This window comes from Scylla paramamosain, chromosome 27 (genome assembly GCF_035594125.1).
Source record: "Scylla paramamosain isolate STU-SP2022 chromosome 27, ASM3559412v1, whole genome shotgun sequence".
NCBI lineage: Eukaryota > Metazoa > Arthropoda > Malacostraca > Decapoda > Portunidae > Scylla > Scylla paramamosain.
Window position 1 is genome coordinate 4,785,321 of NC_087177.1, and position 18,889 is coordinate 4,804,209.

Sequence of the window (18,889 nt, forward strand, 5' to 3'; positions counted from 1 at the left end):
TGAAAGCTCCACAAGGGCATGACAAGTGATGCAGATCTGACACGGGCAAGTTTATTAAATCCATGACGCTTGAACGACTGCACAAGCACGTCAACGATGTCTTTTTCTTTTCCTTTTTCCTTCATCAGGACCTCATTAGCATCGTAATTATATCAAGCGAGTATATACGAGTATGTACCAGGTACCTTGTATGGACAGACAAGTGGCTAAGTGTCGGCTGCCTGCATATACTGTATAGGTAGAAATATATTCCTACAAACAACTTAGATAATAATGATAAATAAATGAATACATAAATTAAAAAAAAAAGCAGGTTAAGTGTACCGTACAAAGCTCATGACTACACTCCTTACGAGCATTTACGTATATCAGCATGCGCATCCTTACAACAGTGAATTAGTTAGCATTTCATAATCTTGCTTGAACGCGACTACACTCATGCCCCACTCCCGCACCGCGCACATCGGAGACCAACACTCTTTCCGCTGTGGGTGCGTGTCTTGGAATACTTAACGGGAGAAGGCAAGGCGGGAGGGGACGGGTCTGTGGGCGGGCCTCCTCTCTGATCACATGGCGTTCACATGACTGTCTGGTCGGAGCGGGGCAAAGGTGGCGCGCTGGGACTGGTTTGAGGAAGGGAGAAGAAACATGCCTGGCTTACATACCCACCAAGTCTGCAATATGGCCATACTGGGATATTAATGATTCTCAATTAATAAAGGACTGAATAGCCATAGTTATATAATTATTCTAACTTGTATGATAAGTATGGGAAGGTTTAATATTGCGTGGAGTAATGGAAAGTTTTGATGTGAGAATCTTGCATACAGGACGCTGCTGGTTGCCCTGCTGAGGTGCTTAAGCCATGTGTGATTTTTGCAGGCACCAACAGCTCCCAGTAACTCGTTGATGCCACGCCGGTGCTCCTTACCCTCATGAACCATCTAACAAATATTATGAAAGGACGCACTGATACAACGTCCAAGGCCAGCACCGTGCATATTTATATATCACAGCTAAGTGTAATTTACGTCAAACCTGAATATCTATAGAGAGTAAAAAGAATACGAGTCTGAGATAAATTAGTGTAGTTGTCATAGTTCACAAACTTTGATACAAATTTGCTTATTTGGATTAAATCACACATACACACACACAATAAGCAAATTAATAAAATGAAAGATAATTAAAAAAAAATGTAATGAATCTTGTGAATATAGAAGATTTCACGGCATTCTTATAGTTCACACGATGGATTTATTGACATCATAGGAAAATGAAGAGACTGTAACAGGTCCCTTGACTTACAACAAAAGGCAGCACTTGAAAACTTAAAACATACCATTTTCCATGAATCTATCCAGCCTCCTTTAAAAACTGCTTAGTGTCCTGCATTTACTCTTGCTAAGTTTATGTCGCTCATTTATATATATCATCCTACTAGTGACCCGACTTCTGTTTACGTCCTTCCTGAATCTAACTTTGTGTAGCTTATAAATATTCTTACGTGTTCTAATTTGTTTCCTCGCCAGGACGCCTTAAGCCGCGTCTCGGCCCAAACCCGAGATAAGGATGAAGATGATAATGATGGTGATATATTTGTTTACATTTTTAGTTGGTTATATTTAAATGAAGTCCTGCAAATTAGTATCTACGTTACGAAGTGATGCTAAATCTAACTGGTGACTGGATCTCAGCAACACATCCAGTTCATGGTTATACAATGTTTCCAGCAGTCTAATCATTGTTCAGGAAAACTCAAGAAACAGTAACATTAATCCTCACTCCTCTCACTGCACACGGTTCAAGGAGATGTTTACACATACTGTACTTTAGGCTTGCATGCGTGTCTTGGGCACCATGAGGTTAAGGGTGGATTTGGAGTAGCGTGGGATGGGGATTGGAATGATATGAGGCTGGAGCTGGGATTCCGTGAAGCTGGGGTTGGAATAACGTGAGGATGAGGTGCGATGATAACGAGGTGGGGGTTGGAATCAGGGACTCCACTCACTTGTGGCGAATCTCTAGTCACTCTATTAATTTCATACGATTTATGGCGGGAACTATCAATTGCGTGGCGTCTAGACTGACGGAAGGACTCCAGATAAAGTGACGAGACCAGAATGAATAATAAGGACTGCAGATAACGCCATACCAGACCACAATGAATAAGTGGGAAAACAGATAATATTATATCAAACTAGAATGAATAAGAGGAGTACATATAACGTTATGTCAGACCAGAATGAATAAGAGGAGTGCAGATAACGTTATACCTGATCAGAATGAATAAGAAATTCTTGATAACGTAATATCAGGCATGAATGAAGCAGAGGGACTCCTGAAAACGTTGCATCAGACCGCAGCAATGAATAGAGGGCTGTACAGTACATTGGCCCCAACACAGCCTGGGAAGGGGACAAAGTACAGTGTAGCGTTCAAGGGCAGCAGCGCAGGAGCACAGGGAGGACGTGACACAAGACAGGTAACAAACAAATGTATCGCATCATTATTTATGGAGGTATATAATCACATAATATAACCTATCCAATTTTCATGCATTAATATTATTGTTTCCCCTTAGAAAAATGACAAATAATTAAAAAAAAAAAAGTAGACAATTCTGGCAGCTGTGACATGAACCTTCCTTCACTCACTCCTTTGAGCGGTTCACGCTGTCTGCTACACAGTGACCTTCATTTGGGTCTGTCTGGGGGAATGTTGTGCTGTGAGCCGAATATCATTTATAATATAATAGGATATAATGATTTTATATATATATATATATATATATATATATATATATATATATATATATATATATATATATATATATATATATATATATATATATATATATATATATATATATATATATATATATATATATATATATATATATATATATATATATATATATATATAATTTTTTTTTATTATTTATTTATTCATTTACTTATTTTTAAGGAGTCTACATAATACAAAGGATGTCATGGTGGTTTTAGAGACAAATCGGATGAAAATTGCACACGAACAGAGCAAACACACACACACACACACACACACACACACACACACACACACACACACACACACACACACACACACACACACACACACACACACCATCATTATCACCATCGTCTTTAGGGAATTGTTAAGTTTAGAGCAAAGCCTCCCCAGTGGGCAGAGGGCGGGGCAGGCGGGACACCGCGCCACGCTGGCCTATGACGTCTTAAAGTGGAATTCTTGAGCGAGATTGGAGACAAACACATTCGATATTTGTGGCAAGGTGATTTTTTTATTTATTTATTTTTTTTACGGGCTTTCTAGAACTGTTGTGAGGCACTGAGGTGGGAGTACATCACCTGCGGGAGCCAAAGGACGCGCTCGGCGACCCTCAAAAGGATGCTGGCACCGCAGGACATGACTCGTGTCCGCCGCGAGACACGCCAACGCTGACCTCTGAGGTTCCCACGACTTGCTTTACATGACGCCGCTGTCGCCATGGTCCACTGGCTGGAGATTGTGGCAGCAAGTGTGGACGGCTGCTGTATTTCGTGCAAGCAACACCAGCAACACTAGAATTATTATTATCATTATTATTATTATTATTATTATTATTATTATTATTATTATTATTATTATCATCATCATCAACATCATTATCATAATTTTTTCATTGTAGTAGTAGTAGTAGTAGTAGTAGCAGCCGTAGCATTATTATTATTATTATTATTATTATTATTATTATTATTATTATTATTATTATTATTATCATTATTATTATTATTATTGTTGTTGTTGTTGCTACTATTATTATCATTTTTCATATTATTATTATTATTATTATTATTATTATTAGTATTATTAGTAGTAGTAGTAGTAGTAGTAGTAGGCGGTAGCAGAAGCAGGCAGCAGCACAATATTGAACATGTGCGTATGGTGATGAAAAAAAAAAAAAAAAATAATAATAATCTGAAGGAAGGAGGTAAGGAAGGAAAGATCAGATCAGCATGAGGATAAGGCGCAGGAAGAGGAGGGGGGGAAGAGGGAAGTGGAATGGATAGATAAAGGGAGATGGGAAAGAGGACGACGGGCTGGAGGAGAGAGGGAGGAACGTTGGCAGATCTGCTGAGAGCCTTAAAAAATACTGCTGGGTGATTGCTGAGTCCTCTACACCTGTATGTGAAGAAGTGCCCCGTCACGTGCTGAGTGGGGCTGCGGGCGGCCTGCCTTAAGTCACAAAGTCACACTACTGTTATCTGCCACGCCCAGCAACCACTGCAGAGCGCACGCTTATCATTCACGTTCATTCAGGCGGCGTCGAGCCCACATCCCAAAACAATCCTCGTGAGAATGCAATCGACACACAAACATTTCGACAGGAAACCGACGTAAGCGATTTTATGTTTTGAGAATGGCAGTGACGCGTGTATGTTCAAGGTGACAGAGAGAGAGAGAGAGAGAGAGAGAGAGAGAGAGAGAGAGAGAGAGAGAGAGAGAGAGAGAGAGAGAGAGAGAGAGAGAGAGAGAGAGAGAGAGAGAGAAACGCAAACATAGTGTTAAAAGGTGCTCATCCATAATGGCACTCACCTTGCAACATTATCATGGACAACGAGGAGGAAGAAGAGAAGGAACGGAAAACTAAAATGGCTAAATAAATCAAATAAACGAGAAAAGAATGAATACAGGTGGAATTGGAGGAGGCGCAGGAGGGGAAGGAGGAGGAAGGGACAAGGTAAAGTGTCCAAAGTCCAAAGGTTGGGTACTAAGGTCTCTTGGGGTAAAATTTCCAAGGGGCGCTGAATACAATTGGTGGACTGTGACCGGCGGCTGGCGCAGCATGACGGGAGGGTACAAAATTACAAACACACGCGCCTCGGAATTACGACACAAAACACCACCGAGCGTTATACATCAGAGAGAGAGAGAGAGAGAGAGAGAGAGAGAGAGAGAGAGAGAGAGAGAATCATATTATTTCTACGTAAAGAGTATATCTGATAATCCCTGCCCCATCCCGTCTCTCTCTCTCTCTCTCTCTCTCTCTCTCTCTCTCTCTCTCTCTCTCTCTCTCTCTCTCTCTCTCTCTCTCTCCCCACAGGTACACTTTTTAAATATATTTTGCCATTCCTGTAATAAGAACTACTGAAGGTGTAATAATGCATCGTTCACAACAGTATCAATAGATACCTTGCGACTGGTAAATACATCAACAAATATATGACTCATTTAATCTCAAAACAATTTAATGGCTTTAATAGTTTAATCGATATACCTCACAATAGCAAAGAGGGCCAAGTAATCCTTCAGTCATCATTACTGTCGTACAGCCTGGGGTGATCAGTGTGATGGAAAACAAGAATCGTGGCGTAATTCAGGTTTTCACGACAGAGTGCGCGCATGATGAGCAGTGAAAACAGATGATGCAGAATAGACACATTGCTGGGCTAATGCTGTAAAACATTTATACATAATCATAAAAAGAATTGTTCTGCACTGAAGGACTTATGTAGTTTATTTCTATTCAGAGTTCCTACTTATGTTTGTGAAATTAACAAACTCATTCATCAAAACTGGGAAAAAGAGAGATTGATTCTCGTTCCTCCTTCTCTGGGTACGAATTCTAACAACTATATCAAATAGAAGCATTCATTTTATTCCAGTGAACCTCAAGGCCGACCACACACTGATCAGTAAGCAAGAAGTGCTCCACCCTATATTTTTCCCCGAGAGCAGTCACTTCACTGGCCATCAATGCAATATATTACATGGGTGCGGCACGTTATGACAAAAATATGTATATTTGTTGCATCAGACAAGAGGCAGCATATGGCCTGTCTGGCCGCGTGCGAAGAGGAAAAGCGAGAGCGGCCAAGCTGGGTGTGGAGGAGGAAAGGAAGGGGATGCCGGGTTGTGGCTTAGGAACGAAGAGGGGCTCCCTCCATGTGTGGTGTGTGAAGTCATAAAAGAAGGGGAATAGTGTGTGTGTGTGTGTGTGTGTGTGAAACAATGACAGGAAGCGGCTAATAAAAAAAATAAAATAAATAAATAAATGCCGACAAAAATCCACTTTGGGGTTTAAATCTAAGGTTAAATTTCCATATTCAATAACTCCACCTAAAGAGTGTCCTGTGCTTGGGTTTGAACTGTAAACTGAACAGAGTTTCTGTCCGCGGGTCGAGCGTGGCAGGAGGTAGAGCGGCGAACACCCAAGAAACTCGTCCGGTTGCGTCATCCTCGCCACTTTCCACACACTACAGTACTTCTCTACGTAAACTTCACACACACACACACACACACACACACACACACACACACACACACACACTGAGTAGAAAATATGCTTAGCCGGAGAAGACCATATAAATCAAGTCTATTATTATGATTTCATTTTGATGCCCTAATTTCTGAAAAGCAAAAATAGTTTCTTTAATAAGGGGGTAAATATTCTGTTCTGGTGGCTAATACATCAGTGCACAACACAAGCTGCAGACACACCAACGACCAACAACGATATATAATTTAATAATATATCCATACCTCAGTGTTAGAGAGAGAGAGAGAGAGAGAGAGAGAGAGAGAGAGAGAGAGCAATCCGTTTCGGCCTTCAACTCACTTTATATTTTATGCCTGGGAATAATGCAAGAAAATGTTGGCATGTGCAACTTTGCATAATATTCTAATAACCAAATGCGTTGCGATGAACTTCATTGAGTTCATCACAAACCGACATTCGCATACCACGACATCTACAGTGTGTGTGTGTGTGTGTGTGTGTGTGTGTGTGTGTGTGAAGAACGGGGCCCTCAAGGGAGTAGAGACATGTTATGACGTTATTTGGTGTAAGCAAAGGACAATCAATCGATCTGCATTTCACCTTTCATCAACACACACACACACACACACACACACATATATATATATATATATATATATATATATATATATATATATATATATATATATATATATATATATATATATATATATATATATATATATATATATATATATATATATATATATATTCGACTGCGCAGCAAGACTGTTGTAATGTTTTTTTCCTCTCTCTCTCTCTCTCTGAGGCGACAGACAAACTGACACGTTCCATGGTATCACAACACTCAGTGGGAGGAAGAGATAAGTTTTCTTCAACGAGTGTCTACGACTATTATTACATGGACTTTGGTCAAGACGTATCCACTCTGTGCAATGTTGGTTTTTCTGGTCACTTTTAAGGACCTAAAAAGTGCAAGTGCATATTATTAAACACCAGATAGCAGATATATATTATACTGTTTCACAGCAACAGTGATGAAATAGGGATAAAAGGGACCTAATCCTCCGGCCAAGGCAACTGCAGCGTGCAAGGATCAAACTCGCTTTCTTTCTGCTCAGTTCAACACCTCGCTCTTCCGCCGCCAGATCACACCTCCCCACACCGTCGTCACATATTAATTCATTGTGATAAATACCTATAATGGTTCTTCTTTAAGTAAAGAATATATCCCAATTATCAGATAAAAAAAAAAAATTACAGGTTTTTAACACTTGTACAAAAAACTTAAAATTTTGCGATAGTTTTTTCGTCTAAGGTTACAGATGATTAAATAAGGAAAATTAGAAGAAGAATATTCATATAACAAATATATATCAATAAAAAAGTGTGTTTTAAAGTGTCTTTATTCTTTTTTTTAAGTGAAATGTGATTACTATCTGTAGCACACTCCCACGAACTCAAAATACTATTTTATATAATATGCACTACTGCATAAGTGCGTGCTCGCTCGTATAATAAAATAAATAAATAAAATAAACAAATAAAATAAATAAAATAATAATAATAATAATAATAATAATAATAATAATAATAATAATAATAATAATTAACAATGTTGGCATTTTGATGATTAGTTAATGAAAAAATAATTGGAAGAGATATGAAGTTTAAGTATAAAATGTTATAGTACGAGAAACAGATAAGAATTGTGTATATTTACTGTTTACTCATCCATCTTCCAGAGAACAAAGTAACGAACTTCACAGGAACTGCAGTGAAAAGATACATTTGAAGAATTAGCTCAGTGACTGAGTATCTAAGAATTAAAAACTTTCTTGCAGCAGAGGACTTCATTAACTATGCCAAACATCAGACATAAAGAAAACTTCGCCATATGCGTCCATCATTCATGTTTTATTCTTTGTAAGTGTTTCTTTTTGGTTTTATTACTATACAGATTGGCGCCTGGCAGGATCTGGGACGGAGGGAGAGAGTCTGTTACTGATCACCCATTATAATTAACCAAGGATATTGCGATAACATTTAATGGATTTTAAAGACAGTATTATCCTTGACATTATAATTTTTTAGCACCCAGATCACATAGGATATATAATATTCAGTGTACAGGTTAGTTTTTTGTATTATAAGTGCAATAAATATTAAACATGAACCTTTGTTCATTGCAACCTTCTCATCAGTCTGTGGAGCACCAACTTTTTTTTTCTTTTTTACTAAACCTCATCTTCTTTTCCTCACCGAAACGGAGGCGTCTGAGGCTACTGACAGTAACTTCTCTGTTTCCTCCTATTTTCTCTATCCTTTTCAATCCAAAGTTGGATGAATCGCCAACAAATTTTCTATTTCGGATGTGCAAATTACATCGAGATTACTTTACGAAATAAATGTATTCATAAGCTAGATCTAGTTTTATCAATACTTGAATTATAACAAATGTTACCAAATTGTGATCATAATATCATGCTTTTTGAGCCGAAACAAACTTCCCCGAAAAAGCAGGTCGGAGATGTAAACAGAGGCACGCCAGGGCCAGCGGCGGGTGGCGTGAGGAGTGAATGAAATGTGACATCAGAACACTTCGACAACACCAAGAATGGAATATGATATACTGATACTGCACAAGGTGACTGAAAGAAGGACGTTTTTCGTCCAAAATTACTGAGTAGTAGGTTTGGGATAAATCTTGCCAATAGCGGGTTGTTATTTATTCTCGTGTTGTCGCCCGTCTCCAGGACAAACAAGCTTGGGGATCTGATGGGAAAGCGGGGTCTTAGGGTAGGAGAGGCCAATATAAGGCAAATCTGGAAACCTTAAAAGTTTAAGAAGAAAACCGCTTTTTTTTTTTTTTTTTTTTTTTTTTTGGGGGGGAGAAAATAACTAAAAGACAGCAAACGGAATATCCGCTCCCCATACAAGAAGGTATGCGCCTTTCTATATTGGAAACCAACACTGTAACACACACATTACACTGTATCCCTGCAAGTGAGCCTAATCAGCATAGACTTAAAATTTGTGATACAGTACAAGACGTATCACATCACTGTAACAACCATGCGTGACCCCAAAACAAAACCCCCTCACGTGTTGAACAATGAGGGTTCATCATCATATGTGCATGATTAAGCTGCTCCATAAGAAGCCACTATTGGTAAGATTTATCCAAAAACACAAATGTTATGTATCTCAATATAATCCACCTAACCTAACCAAAACTGTTATTCTGCCTGGAGCTACTATTCAGTAATTATACTGTAGCAGGGAATGAAACTTTTACAAAAGGAAACTAGAATATCAGTACACTATCTCATGTCCACCCTTAAATAGCTACTGTTTGTGGAGGAAGTATCGTCAAGATTTCTTGCACACATACATTCATGCATATAGTAAACTCTACAAATTAGGATTGCCATCAAATCCATGGTTGCATGTAATTGCAGGTTGATCTACAGTGCTGAACTTAGAAGAGTTGCATGGTGTAAATTTTGTCCTGTGATTGCTACTAAATACTTTACTGACCATTGTTATGAAATTTATTTTTCAGATTGCATGCAATTTACTTGTTTATTTAATTACTATTTATCTTATTTCCCAACAAGGTGAGTGATAAGGATTCAGTTGTCCAATTTGAAAATTTCATGTAGATAATCCTATACATGATCCACACCAGCAGTCTGAGAGTTGTTCAAGTATTAGTTCTGGTATTTATACTGTAGAGTAAAAAAAAAAAAAAACAACCTCTGGAAAGCAAAAAAAGAAAATCAAGTAAATCTATAAGTGACAATGGATAGCAAGAGGAAAGAAAGTGTATGCAGTTAGTAAGCTGGAATAAATCACTGAATGATGAAAATGGTAAAGTGGCAGCACCTTAACATAACAACATGAGAAAATAAGGGAAGCTGCAAGAAGCTGTCAGGCCTAAACATGGCAATCCTTGTAAGAAACATTCCTGCCTATTTCCGCCTATCATCTTTGTCCTTAAATTTGTCTTCTAATCTTTTATAGTTTCCTAATGACCTGCTACTAACAACTTAATTACTGAGTCTGTTCCATTCGTTTACCACCTTTATTGAGAACCAGTTCCTTCCAGTCTCTTTTCTAGGTCTAACTTTATCAAGCTTGAACCCATTATTTCTTGATCTATTCCGATTACTAACACTTTGCTTACTTGCAGAGAATGGTGACGATGAATGAAATGACAAGAAGGACATACAGGAATAAAACAAATGGTAGAAGATAATGATCTGCTGTGGTACAAGTGGATGATCAATCAGGTGCACTGAAAACTAAACAGGTTTATATTTTGTTTTCTGTCTTAAGTATTTAGTAATTTGGTGTCTTACTTTTCTGAACCTTATTCTGTAGACCTTTATTGTGGTAAACGATCTATTATTAATGTCCATATTTTGAAGAACACTTCTTTTCTTGATAATCACTTATGATGTGGCCACAAACAAAATTCCTTCTTTCCACTCTGTCCACTGTAAGTCCTTTGACATTGACACTCAACATTCACATTTGACATTCACACACTCAGTCTCTCATCATCCATTTTCTCCATATGATAAAAATATCTCAATATATTCCCCTTTTATACATGGAGCATATACACTTTTGCTCTGTTGGTAGCAGTTTTGTCATAAATTTTGTGGTCACTGCAAGTTCAAATCCTTGTTCAAAATAGAGCATACTAAACCAGTGCTTATTTTCATCTTGTTTACTAGTTTCCAGATGGAGATTTGATGGTTCTGCATAACTGAAGTCAACACTTGGTTAATGGTCTTGTCATTTTGGCTTGTTGAGGGCCTGTTGGAGTGTGAATTATTCTTATGCAACATGATATTATCTTTGGACTGGTTGTACCACTCCTTTATTTGTGTGATCATGTGATGACCATGGTATTATTGCTGAATCTCTGCTGAGTCTTATGAATGTAGTTGCCATTTGGGTATTGTCAAGCTTGTGACAAAACTTCATGTAATACTTCTGTTAAAGCCTTTGTTATTTTAAAATCCAAAGAGCACTGAATACACTCTCTCTTATAAGTGAGCTGCCAGTGACATACCTTTGAAAGTGGGAAAAAATCACATGTGTACATGCATAAAGATATTCTATGCCTTCTCACCAGGAAAATGTCAATATAAAACTTTTTTATTTGATTTCATAATCAAATGATTACAAGATGAACAATTTTAAGTTGGACTTTGATTGAGGTGATAGGTGCAATTGTACATCTGTGTAATATTGGACAAAATTTGGATGTCTTGATTTTTACAATCATAGATTTAGTGCTCAGTGAATTTATGTTCAACAAGTTCCACTTCTACTTAAAAATGTTCCCATATTCTTCATTCCCTGGTCATGTCTTGATTTTATATATTGTTTGAGTTTCACTCAAACAGCAACACCTTCACTGCATCTGTCTTCAAGTTATGTTTTATATATGAATTTGAAAACTAATCAGTAAATCCTGTAGCATTCAATCATTTCTCACTCAGTAAAAGTCCATCATCAACACAGGCATAGCTACTCTCCACATTTTCCTCTTTCTCATCAATAATATTCCTGCATCTACTATTTTACTATTTCCTTCTTGACTCCAGTCATATACAGAATAACATTTTCTAGTTCAGGTCCAACTTTGAATATTTTATTTTTTTATCTAATCTTCTATAACAGTGTGATGACCATAAAAGATCCATGAATATAACATGATAACCCTCAGTATACAGTTTGAAGTGACAAAGAAATAAACATATATAGTAATGAATTGTGACTTTAGTATTATGTTCATTTGCAGGTAGTAACCACATGAAAGATGGAGAAGTACAAGGTGCTGGAGGCAATAGGACAAGGTTCATTTGGAAGAGTGTTCCGAGGAAAATGCCTCCTTAGGGGGCAAGTTGTAGCTCTGAAGTTTATTCCAAAGAGAAATAAAGTAGAAAGAGAATTAAAAAGTCTCCGGCGAGAATGTGAAATTCAAAGAGGTCTGGCACATCCAAATATTGTTCGTATGATTGACTCGTTTGAGACAGAAAATGAAGTTGTGGCTGTTAGTGAGTATGTGCCTGGCCAACTTTTTCAACTTTTAGAGTCTAATGGTCCATTAAGAGAGGAAAGAGTTCAACAGATTGCATGCAACTTAGTTTCAGCAATTTATTATTTGCATTCTCATAGAATTCTCCATAGAGACATTAAGCCCCAAAACATTTTGCTCTCATCAACTGGTGAAGCAAAACTCTGTGACTTTGGATTCTCCAGAAAAATGGGCATCAATACCTATGTATTGACATCTGTAAAAGGCACTCCATTATATATGGCACCTGAATTAATTGAGGAGAAACCTTATGATCACAATGCAGATTTGTGGTCCCTTGGGTGCATCCTTTATGAACTACTTCTTGGAAAGCCACCCTTTTGTACCACTTCTATAGTTCAGCTAATCAAAATGGTGAGAACTGAACCAGTCATATGGCCGGGAGGATGGAGCAAGGATTGTTCCACTTTTTTACATGGACTCCTTGAGAAAGATCCAAGCAAAAGGCTCACATGGCCAGCTTTACTTGAGCATCCTTGGGTTCATGAGGGAGTAGTGTTTGTTCAACATTCTCTGAATATAATGCCTCTCACTAATCCTTTGACAGTGTCTCAACAGCAGGTAAAAGAACAACAATGTAAAGAATTAGTAGAAAGAGCTGCTGGACAGTCAAGAGTGGCTGGTCAGTCTAACATTAGAAAAGTTGTCTCTATATCAAAAGAAGAAGTTTCACCACAGAGACCTGAATTGTCAACTTTGCCAGCTGATAAAGCAGTGGATGATGTACCTGTACCTCCTGCACCTGTAAGCTTTCCTAACCAGAATGAGAGAAAGAAAAGCATAGGAATTCCTCAAATAGATGGTGAAACCTTAAAAAAGTTACAAGCAGTTCATCTCCAAACTGGCTCATGTCAAGAGGATCAAGGCTCAAGATCTCCATCTCCATATCAACAGCGTTACAGAGGAAGAGAGAAAATGATTCAAGTTCATTTATCTAGTTCAACTGATGCATCAGTTCAAAGCCTGAAACAATGTGTACACACAGTGGAAGCTGATGTCCACATTAATGCATCCTCAAAGGAATCTGTTCCAGCAACTGGACAAGATTATGAACCTGATGTTAGAAGTGCAATTGGGGCATCAGTTAGGAAGCTCAGCAGAGTATCTCAGGAGCCAGGGTTCAAGGAAGAGGATGTAAAGGACTTTCAGACGTATGGACCAGTACCTCTAGAAGATCGCAAAGATAGTATGGTCAATTACCTAGCAAATTCAGTAGATTCCTCTAGAAGAGGAAGCAGACCTTCCAATACAGTGTTGGAGCTAATGCAAGATGGAAGACCAAGTTTGCCAAACATAAATGAGGAGAGTTATACTCCATTTACTCAAGAAAGAGTGTTGACTGTTATGAGTGGAAAGACTAGTAGTGCTGCAGTGTTTACTCTTCACAGTTTCAATTCTGAAGACACACCAATTGAAACAGAGGAATGGTGTCAGTTTATTGATAAATCATTGGCAGATGTACTTGATGGAAATTGTAGCATATTTCTTGAACAAACAGAATTGTCCATGTTTGTTTCTCCTTTGAGAAATCAAACATGTTCACTGCCAGTTATAAATAAACTTACAACTTTGCTGTTGTTGCCCTTGACTATGGACGATATGAAGAATAATAAGGAAAGTGTGATTAAGGTGTATCTTGAGTGTAAACTGGTACCAAATTTAGTGTATTGTTGCAAACTGATATCACGGGTAGAAAACTATAAGCTAAAAAGAACAGTTGAATTTGATAAAGATCAGATTGATACAATGGGAAATATTACTGCATTAATGTGCCATTTAGTGTATCTTGAAAAAGATTTTCTATTTCAGTTTTGTGACTGTGTTTGTGTATTAAATGCTTTTAATGTAATGAAAAAGATCCTAAGCCTAGATAATGTGCTTCCAAGTTTAGTTGCAGACATGCTGGCAATACTGAATCACATCTTGAGAAAAACACCTGAGAATCAAACAGTTGTGGGAAAGATCTTAGGTACTGACACCACAGTTCTCTTGCTGCTGGGTACTCTTATTACCCACCGAGTACCTGTTGTGCGGGCAAGGCTGTGCACCCTCATCGGATATTTGGCCAAGTGCTGCCCTCAGGTGGCAAAGCTGTTTGAAGGTCAGCACAAACTTATATGTGATTTAATCAATTTGGAAAGTGATCTTGTTCCTCAAGTGAGAAAAGCTGCTTCTTTTGCAGTATCATGTTTACAGTCATTCACAGAACTAATACCTGATGATTCATGCTCTTGATGTGACTACTAAATGCTCATCAAAATGTTATTGTATTCATTATACATACTTAATCATGGATGGATCAATGCTGTTTAGCTTGTGAGAAGAATCTGAATCTTATAGGTTAGTAACATGTTTTGTTAAGTAAGTGCATGTGAAAGGAATACTTAGAAAGCTAATGTGAACTAGAGCAGACTTACTGAGATTATTTAGTTCAATTAAATGGTTAGTCTTGAGGAAATGAAAGATTAAGTATTTTGGAATGATTGAAATAAGAAATTGATACTTTGGAAAAGATAACAAGAATGGGAACAATTGAAACAATTTCAATCCATAAAATGATGGCAAAAGTATATATGCCTTCTTAAATTATTGTGTAATCACAGGACTGTGGTTTCCCATTAGAATATGAAGGCCATGAATGAAAATTGTGGAAATCAATTTGTTGAGAAATTGTGGTGTATAGATCATACAGAATAAGAATAATGGTGCTATATGTGAGATATTTGAATCACAAACCTTTTAACCTTATGGGATGGAGCAGAGTGTGTTGAGATGATATGAACATGTTGAAAGAGTAGAGGTGATATGTATAGTGAAAAAAGTGTCTATAAATGGGTTTGATGGCAGGAGAAACTGTGGTGAATGAAGTGGTTGTTGCCATATGGTTCTATATTCTATATTCCATAGTTTCTGAAGTTTTGTTGCCTGTGGGAATGTTCACCAAACAGGGGTAACCATGATGGAAAGGCTTATATCTCTTTCTACTAGGACACATCTTCTCTACATGTTTAAACTTTTCCTTCTGCTAGAAAGTCCTACATTCATGCACTCCTTTTCTTCATCCTTCATCTTACAAGTCACCTTTCTTTTCTAACAGGAGTCATAATTTCATTGCATTCATTTGTCACAAATTTTCTGCTCTCTATCCTCTCAGTGCTACTAAATCATTTTACAACAGATTTTTGTTTATTCCAACTCTATTTTATTTGCATAAGTTCCCTTGCTGTATCATTCATATATCCTTTCATGGTTCTCATTTTATGTTCATATGTTTCTTTATGATATGGGAACTGTTCTTGAAAAAGAGGCAGGAATGACAAAAATGAAAATTTGTGGCTGTTATTAGATTGGTAGTGTTCACCTGAGATATATAACAGTAAGATTTGCATTAATTTCACAACCACAAGCATTCCTTCACTCTCTAGTATATAAGCCTCTGTGTGGGTAGATGACTGATCCTCACTGACCACACTGTACTGTGGTCACTTGTTTAGCATGCCTTTAGTAATCATAATAAACCCATTTCCTTCATCTGACTTAATTAGCTGAATGGGCCACACATACACGAACTTCCAGTAGATGTAGAGGCTTTCTAGGCTGGATCATCATTTATTCTTTCACATCTGCTTTCCACTTACTCGGTCATGCATAGTCACTCTTCCTTACTTCTTTTATATCTAATGGTCTCTGTGTTGTCCCTCCTTTCCATGAAGTCTTTCCTTTAGCATACACCTCTTGTACCTGACTCATTTGTCTTCACTGATCTCTTCCATTCTTTCTCCACATGCCTAAGATATCATAACACTCCCTCAACTGGTTGGTCAGCTAACTCTGACCAACCTGACTCTGATAAATTCTTAGCACTTTCTTACTTTTTTACTTGATCCATAGGTCCATACATGTTCCTCATACATCTTATCATAATAACATTTAATGTCCTCCCTCCTGCTCCCATACTACATGTTTCAGCCCCTTAAAATGCATATGGTAATTACCACCAAAATATTTTTTTTTATAAAAAAAAAATCAGTAGAATATAATTAAACTGGAAGTCAGGAGAGGATAACTAAATGACTTTAAAAGTACAGTATTAATCATAATGACGTGAATTACCAGTGTATTTTGTAATTTTTCATGCAACAGTCAATAAAATCGAGTAAACACTGCCTTGATATGTCTTGATATGAGACCACACCTGTGTTTTATTAAGGTCAAGAACATTGAAATAGATTTAAATCTGTCATATTTTGTAATTAGCAGTGTTCATACGGGTTGAATATGTAATCACAATGAATTATATAAACTCAATTTAGGATTCTCTCTCTCTCTCTCTCTCTCTCTCTCTCTCTCTCTCTCTCTCTCTCTCTCTCTCTCTCTCTCTCTCTCTCTCTCTCTCTCTCTCTCTCTCTCTCTCTCTTTCTAAATATATATCATATTTAAAGGATGTACATGATTTATTTAATATACTATGTAAACAAGTTCTTACCTTCTCATCAACTACACACACACAAATTGACGGTTTATATAATTCATTGTTTGCATATTTAACTCGTATGAACACTGCTAATTACAAAATATAATTTATTTAAATAAATGATTTATATCTCTATGTAATCTTGTTCCAAAGGTTTTATAACTGAAATTAAGACCTATCAGTTTTTAAGACTAGTATTTACGTATTAAAAAAAACAACATTTACTTTCTCTATACAGTTAATATATATATATATATATATATATATATATATATATATATATATATATATATATATATATATATATATATATATATATATAAATATATATATATGCAGTAATATAAATAGTATACGAACTTTATAATGAATGGATGAATGCATATACGTATACAAACACACACACACACACACACACACACACACACGTATGCAGTCTTCGATCATTAGTGGGTACTTAGGGTCTTTAGTGAACATGTCCAAGGACAGGCAAGAAAAGGAGTCTGTGACTGTTGCGTGCGATGCGTAACTGTTGGGCCATTACAATATAATGACTGCACTCTTAAGGTGAGGGATTATATTAAACAGTAAGTATGGGTCTGTTGGCACCCGGCAGGAGGGCCACCACACCCGCCAATTGGGTCACTCACTGCAGGGCTCCACGCCGGCCCTCGCCGCGCCCCGTCGTGCCACCCTTCACCCTTGCCGGGCTGTTACGTGGCCGGGCCGTCCTCACTGACCCAGGAAGAGGTGTTGCGTCATCGTCTCCTTGCTTTATCTTCAATCTTTATATCCAGCCTTCTTTCTGCTTAGCGGTCACTACCTTTGTTACTTCAACGCCTTCATCGTTTGACATGTCACGTCAAAGCTGCTTCACGTTTGGTATTAAAAAGAAAAAAGTCCATTACTTTATCCTAAGGTTATATTTTCTTTATCATACGTATAAAATATATTAAAAGAGTTATTGCCATAAATTTCTCGAACAAGAATTACTACTTACTCGTACAGCTTGACTTGTCTCATGAACCGGGCTGTAAAACACGCCGGCGCTTATCTCGACTTATAAAAACCTTAAAGTGAATGTTAGTATGATTTTTATGGGTGTTTGCATGATCCTAGGAATAACTTTACTAGAATTCTACACCATAAAAAAAAATAATAATAATGGAAACTCGTCTAATGACTTACTTGGTACTTGAAAATCGAGAATCCGAGGCGTAAATTAAATACGGGCTTATATAAACGTGTGGCTCACTAGATCACATTAGATCCGCACGTCACTACCAATGCTAGTTACGGGTAGTGTATTCCACTTTCTTCTGCAGTATTGGTGAATGGTGAAATCTTGCCTCCTACATGTTGCCGTCTTGAATTACTTAGGATAAAAAGTTTGCTTAATTTTGTGTCTCATATACCTGGAAAAATGCTATGCAAGACTTTTATGCCGAAAAAGTTTACCTGTCCTAGTTTTAAGCGCTTTCAAATAAATCTGAAGAATGGGTTTCCCTCCTTTTCGCTCTGCAAGCACCAATGAGGGGTCTTCTCCCTCAGGTAATCACCGGGTACAGGACATGGGGAGAGAAGCAAATCATATACATCAGTCAATCAGTGCTGCATCAAGGGAGGGAGAAGGAAATCTGTGAGCAGACTGCTTGTTTGCATTCTTTGTTTCCTCAATTCCCAGACCGCAAGTCCCACGAATACGTTTTTCACATTCTCTCTCTCTCTCTCTCTCTCTCTCTCTCTCTCTCTCTCTCTCTCTCTCTCTCTCTCTCTGTAACAGGCCTCAGCAGGGAGGGAATGGACCTGCAAGTGTATAACCGTGTTCAGTGGTGCTGCTCAGTGGTAGTGGTGATGGTGGTGGCGGTGGCGGCTGTGATGGAGGTTATGGAGGCTGTGATGGTGGTGGTGATGATACTGATAATACCTATAGCCGAGTCAAGTGATACATTAACTTACATTATCTTTGCGTTTGCTCGTATTCTCGTATTCTTAAAAGTTTTGGTCTCTAGTAGGT

The 18,889-nt window shown here is 37.7% G+C and overlaps 1 protein-coding gene across 2 annotated transcripts; it reads left to right on the forward strand.

The window, feature by feature from the left end:
* Nucleotides 1-8,774: 8,774 nt before the first annotated feature.
* LOC135114071 (serine/threonine-protein kinase fused-like) lies at nt 8,775-16,564 on the forward strand. 2 transcript variants are annotated; one of them, XM_064029748.1, is made up of 3 exons: nt 8,775-8,927; nt 10,476-10,595; nt 12,102-16,564. In XM_064029748.1, the coding sequence occupies exon 3, from the start codon at nt 12,120-12,122 to the stop codon at nt 14,631-14,633; it is 2,514 nt and encodes an 837-aa protein (XP_063885818.1). In that variant the 5' UTR covers nt 8,775-8,927; nt 10,476-10,595; nt 12,102-12,119; the 3' UTR covers nt 14,634-16,564. The 2 variants fall into 2 exon arrangements, with proteins under 2 accessions (XP_063885818.1, XP_063885819.1); XM_064029749.1 differs by having other exon boundaries at nt 10,476-10,575.
* Nucleotides 16,565-18,889: the final 2,325 nt, after the last annotated feature.

Excerpts from the sequence above, each read along its gene's own strand:
- LOC135114071 (XM_064029748.1), top strand. The coding sequence starts at position 12,120 with ATGGAGAAGTACAAGGTGCTGGAGGCAATAGGACAAGGTTCATTTGGA.